General features: G+C 39.2%; 1 protein-coding gene across 1 annotated transcript in view; it reads left to right on the plus strand.

The window, feature by feature from the left end:
- The window catches only part of LOC103361674 (uncharacterized protein C17orf105 homolog), a 12,270-nt gene extending 9,851 nt beyond the window's left edge, over nt 1-2,419 (plus strand). The window contains exons 4-5 of the mRNA XM_008287818.1: nt 1,778-1,961; nt 2,324-2,419. Of these exons, the coding sequence (XP_008286040.1) occupies nt 1,778-1,961; nt 2,324-2,419 (280 nt within the window). The remainder of the gene's footprint in view (nt 1-1,777; nt 1,962-2,323) is intronic.
- Nucleotides 2,420-6,038: the final 3,619 nt, after the last annotated feature.

The raw sequence follows: 6,038 nt of genomic DNA on the forward strand, positions 1-6,038 counted from the left end.
AGCTGTCATGAATGAATCGTCAGTGAAGACAATCAGTGTTAGAAAGGTTGTCTGCAAGACTGAAGGAGAGATGACTCTCAAGCTTAAATAAGAACCGCAACAGAGCTTTCTATATGTCACCTTCGCCCCTGTAGGAGACAGAAAAACCCCAGGTGAGATTCAAACCCAGGACTTTCTTGCTGTGAGGTGACAGTGCTAAGCATTTTTACCAATAGATACTTTTCATAATAACTACTTCCATCCATCCATTATCTATACACTGCTTAATCCTCAAGAGGGTCGTGGCTAAAAGGGCTAAAAGGTCCCACGGTCAGCATTGTATCTTAGGACATTCTGAAAGCTAGACTTTTGTAGGTAGCAAAAAGGTGCCACGGTTCATCTGTCTTCATTTCATGGGTTGCCATGGTGATGGCGGTGCGCATGGATGCAGCGGCCCCTTCAGGAGACAATGACAGTGAAAGTGAGTTCTAAAGTATTCTGGAATCCTAGAACATTCTAGAATCCTAAAAAATTTGATAATCTTAGAGCATTCTAGAATCATAAATATTCTAGAATCTTGCGACATTCTAGAATCCTAAAACATTTGAGAATCCTAAAACATTGTAGAATCATAAACATTCTAGAATCTTACAGCATTCTAGAATCCTAAATCATTCTATAATCTTACACCATTGTATCTTAGGACATTCTAAAACATAGACTTTTATAGGTCGCTAAAAAGTCCCATGGTAAGCATTGTATCTTAAGACATTCTGAAACCTAGACTTTTGTAGGTAGCGAAAAGGTCCCACTGTAAATCTGTCTTCATTTTGTTGGTTGCCATGGTAATGGCGGCACGCATAGATGCAGCGACCCCTTCAGGAGATAATGAGTCTCAGTCCTATAGTATTCTAGAATCCTAAAACATTCGAGAATCTTACGGCATTCTAGAATCATAAATATTCCAGAATCTTACGACATTCTAGAATCCTAAAACATTCTTGAATCATAAACATTCTAGAATCTTACAGCATTCTAGAATCTTGCAACATTCTAGAATCCTAAAACATTCTCGAATCCTAAAACNACAGAGGAGCTGATAACTGAAGGCTCTGCCTCCCGTTCTACTTCTGGAAACTCTGGGAACCAAAAGTAGACCTGCAGTCTGAGAGCGAAGGGCTCCGTTAGGATAATATGGTACAATAAAGTGTTTAAGTTAAAATGGAGCTGGTCATTAAGAATTTTATTTGTTAAAAGCAGGATTTAGACCATCAGGATTAAATACTAAAATACTAAAAACAGCAATCATTATATTTGATATCGTTTCTCACATTTTACAGCCAAACACCCTTTGTTTTTTTTGCCATGACTATTGGTTATCGTACTTAAATATTTGTGTAATAATAAAACTATATTATTCAATGTTTTTGGCCATTTAGGGAAAGAAGACCTCCAAAGCAACTGTTCACAAATGATTTACTATTCGCACACGCAGTAGACATGCATTGTTGCTTATTGGTATTTGTATCAACCTGTTGAGCTTAAGCATGTGTTCACACCTAAAAGAAATCCTTTCATTTAAACCATTCAGGGAACTGTGTTGGTGTGTGTTGCTTCAGCCACCAAGGAGACATGGGATATCCAGATGGTCCAGTTTTAGTAATAGGTCATTTTTACCTTTATTTAACAGTTAACAGTACCGAGTGGAAACAAAAGCAGAGGGAGAGAAGAGTGTGACACAGCAAGACCCTCTAAGTTTTATTCATTCTCTTTTCACCCAATGTGTTGCCTTTTTCAGCCTGAATGCTAACAAAAGGAAGCAAGAACTTCTATTGATCAGCCATCAGAATCAAGCCATCTACCAGCGAGTCAGATCTCGCCCCTCGGAGTATCGCCGCCAAGTGTGGTTGGATGACTGGGAGAGGACGGAACGTCGGCTAGATGACATTTCCCGATACCCAAAAGGGCTGGCAGACAAACAGGTGAGTTTACTTTAAAATACACTCTCCTCTAAACAACATAAAGACTTCCATTGAGAAAATGTATTCATCTCTTTATATATATATATTTTACAGTTAAATGCACCTTGTCATGTTTGCAGTATTTCTGATTCTGATGTCGAAAAGCAGCAAGCACTAGTTATGAACTGAACTAAATGAATGCTAGAATGTTTCCCAGAGACTGACAAAGAAGCCTTTGAGTAATAAATGGAGTGAATTCATCTTATACCATTGCAATCCTTTCCCAGCATGATTTCTGTGTGTATGTGATAATGCTTATAGAACTGGTTGCTATCTCAGAATGAAGCAGAAGACGAGCGACTAATGTGTCATTGTGTCTCCAGGCATTGCACAGGAAGGTGAAGTTTACAACAGTGGAGTGTACTAAACACTTGAAGAGCTGCAGGAACCCTAACATAGAAAGGATCAACAAAATCTGAAATGCAAAGAAACAACCTGGAGCCTCTAAAATTGTCTCAATTTACATAATTTATCCTCAGTTAACTGCTTCATTGAAAAGAAAATGGCCCAAAAATTGGCATGTATGGCTCAAAAGCACACAGATTCAGCTACAGCATGTGTCATGGAGGAACACAACTGTTGCAACTCCATGATACATGGTGTGGTATTTCTGAAGTTTATTAAGCTTAGCAGCATGGTGATAATAGTGTGTCACCATACAAATTGTATGCATGTTAAAACATTACATGCTAATTAACCATGGCCTACCTAGCTTAGCATGTGTCAGACTCAGTGGAAACAGGCAGATTATAAAAATATATTTATTTACAATATTTAAAAGTATATAAAAATTTACACTGGAAACAGAAGCTAGGCTAAAGAGAATAGTCGACTACAAAAGACTACAAATAACAGGAATACTGGCAGGTCAAAGGGGAACAAGTGAAAGTGAACTATACTGACCAACTGGATAGAAGGACTAATTATGAACAAAAATGCACAAACAAAAGGAAACCAAAACTCACCAACCCAACCTTAGTAAAACCAAGTCCAAGGAATGGAGAATTATGATAACAAACTAACTCAGGCAGATTAAACAGGGAAGCAGCGAGAGACTAGGGCTTACTGACAAAGGAGTTCAGAAAGGGGAAGGGGAGGCAGGTGGCATGGCTGGTGGAGATGGCAGAGTGGCGTTCCAGCAGATGCAGTGACCAGAAGAAGTTAAACTAGGGACTTTAGCAGATGGAACCAGACAGACAGCAAGGTGAGTATGGAGGACTGACCAGACTCCAGAGGCGGCGAAGCGGGTCCAGCTGGAGCAGATGAGAATTCAGGTAAGACAAATGCAGAGCAAGGAACAGAGCAGAACTAGCAAAACGAACGGCACCAAAGATCAACTAACGGTCTGGTGCCATGCACTGAATCGGCTAAGATGGCACACAGAGGTGAGTAGATGATTGTAAGCCATGCTCTTACTCAGGTAATCAGATGATCACTGCACCTGCTGCACCACTCACACCAGCCTGCACACACCCACCTGCAGAGAGAGAGGGAAGGAAAGGAGAGAGCCGCCACTAGGTGGAGCCAGAGGTGGCGGGCCTGACAGTATGCTGGATGTATAAAGAAAGACGGCCTGTTGATGTTTGGTACAAACCTAAATTCAAACCATGTTCTCTGATGATTCCAGAGGGCTGTACTACGAAGTGAGATTAGTGGGTTATCGAAGTATGTCAAGCTTAAAGCCAGAGTTTTCACTGTCACAAAGGTGGCTCTCTTTTTACCTGCTAGATCTCCATGGTAACTGATGCTGTGGCGCTAACCTGGTCGGGAGCAGGTTATGCTCAGAAAGAGCGTCTCCCTTTAACCAGATCGTTTCCTGACTATTATTTCTGAACGATGCAGATTCTCAGCTGAGGGAGTGTGTTTTATCTGCAAACATGATGAGTTGTGTGTTACTAAAATCACTGAATGAATCCGTGTAGTTACAGTATCGCACACTGTATATATTGCGTTGCCATGGAACCAGACGTGTATTTAGTTGGCGAAGCAGAAATCACATAAATAAGTTTTTATGTTTGGCTCTGATTTGCTGTCAAGTCCGCTTACTCTGCTGCTACTGCAGATCAGAAAATGGATTATTCTACTGGTATTTATTACAGAGAATTTTCAATCAATTAATTTCACTTTTATTTGGCCAAAAATAAAATGACATCCTGCTTTTTGGGACAGTGTCAGACCTAAATGCACTTCAATACAAGATAATGTTTAAATATAATAGGTTTAAAGTTTAAATGTGCAGCTGTCAGTTGGAAATAAGCGGCTGCATCAGTAAAATATTATATACTAGCACGTTTAACAGTTTTCTACCATTCCTGTGTTGCACCATTTGCACTAGCAGCACTTTTTACTGTCATAGATTTGTATGTTCCTCATTGTTCTCCATTAAAACATGTTGACTGAAGCAGCTGCACATCGTTTCATTTTGTGCTGAAGAAGAGTCATGTGACACGTTAAATGCCCCTTTTTTAAGTGAACGTCCACAGAGTTTGAAGCAGAAAACCTAAGATGACAAAGAAAGTTGAAAGCCACCTTTGTGATTCCCATGATCTCTGACTCAGGCTTTAGTTTTTGTCGACCCTACTTAGACAAAGAAAGCCTGGCTATGTCAAACTTGTTTCGTAGTATACCCCTCTGATGTTATGGCTGAATTTATCCAAGTCAGAGATATCTGTGTGCACAGTTATTTTCAGGGGAGAAGTTTTGATCTTATGTTTGACAAATGCATCAAAACTGCAACTGTGCCTCTAGTGTGTTTTAAGTGGGTAGGCACTTGTATGTGCATGACACTGTGGCTACATATGATGTGTAGCTACTCTATTTGTTTTTGCATTTTACACACATTGTGAGTGTCCTCAGGCTGTTAGGTTGCTAACGATTGAATTATTTTAACAAATACTGAATGGATTGTGATGAAATCTGGATGAAATATTCACGCTTCTACAGGAAAAACAATCACAAATACCTACATTCTCATTCGCCTCATCTATGATCCCTTAATATGGTTGTCAAGTTCTTGTTTTGAGCATGATGAACTTGTGAAGTCTGTCATAAGGGGCACAGTGGCACCTGGGTCTGTGTGAATTAAAAAGGATGATCAAACCAACTGAATAGGGTTTTGCGTTATTAGTCATGAGTATAAAAAATATATACTGTAACCATCAGCCCCCTGCTAGTTGCTCCACAAGTCCATTTTGTTCTCCACTGGGTGGCGGTATTTACATACCTCTGCTCTGTGACATATCTTCTCTTATAATTAAAGCTATCTCTGGCTGAGACACAGAGAGAGAAGCCTAACGACTGCTTTTACAGGAGCAGAAAACTGTTGGAATTGTACTGTGCTTTCAAATAAGAAGAATTTCATCACTCACTTGTTTTGGTTTCTATTATCTGAGCACAGAGGCAAAGAAAATGTGCTGGAAGTACAGAAATGCCGAGGACTCTATGAGACTGGCAATCAGTTATGTCAATTATCATGATGAATTATGTAATACTGTTTAAAATGTTTCGTAATTAGGAACTGATTTGCTCGTAAAGCAAATCATCAAACATAAATAAATTTTGAAATTTTGAAAAAGAAAAACATGTTATCTGACTTCTTTCATTTACACTGACTTTACTTTAAAAGACAGCTTACTATTCACTGCTGATTGCTCTGTATTTTAAAGGTCTTGGACAAAAAAGTAAGAAAATGGACATCCTTAACAATAACAACCTCACTCTGGTGGCCACATCCTTTGTTCAGCTGGCAATAAGGTGCCCTTTTTAATTTTTTTAAATGATCTACCTGTTGTCCTTGGGAGGTCAATGAGAAGATTACATCCTTTTTTAAATTTTTTGTTTTGGGTAAACAAGGCTCTGGGAATGAAAATCCTCAAATTTTTTTTGTTTAATGACTGCTTTGGTGAATGGCAGTTGTGTGTCTTCATGTCTTGAATCAACAGAAAGCTGTCATGAATGAATCGTCAGTGAAGACAATCAGTGTTAGAAAGGTTGTCTGCAAGACTGAAGGAGAGATGACTCTCAAGCTTAAATAAGAAC

This window comes from Stegastes partitus, unplaced genomic scaffold, assembly GCF_000690725.1.
Source record: "Stegastes partitus isolate 25-593 unplaced genomic scaffold, Stegastes_partitus-1.0.2 Scaffold522, whole genome shotgun sequence".
Lineage (NCBI taxonomy): Eukaryota > Metazoa > Chordata > Actinopteri > Pomacentridae > Stegastes > Stegastes partitus.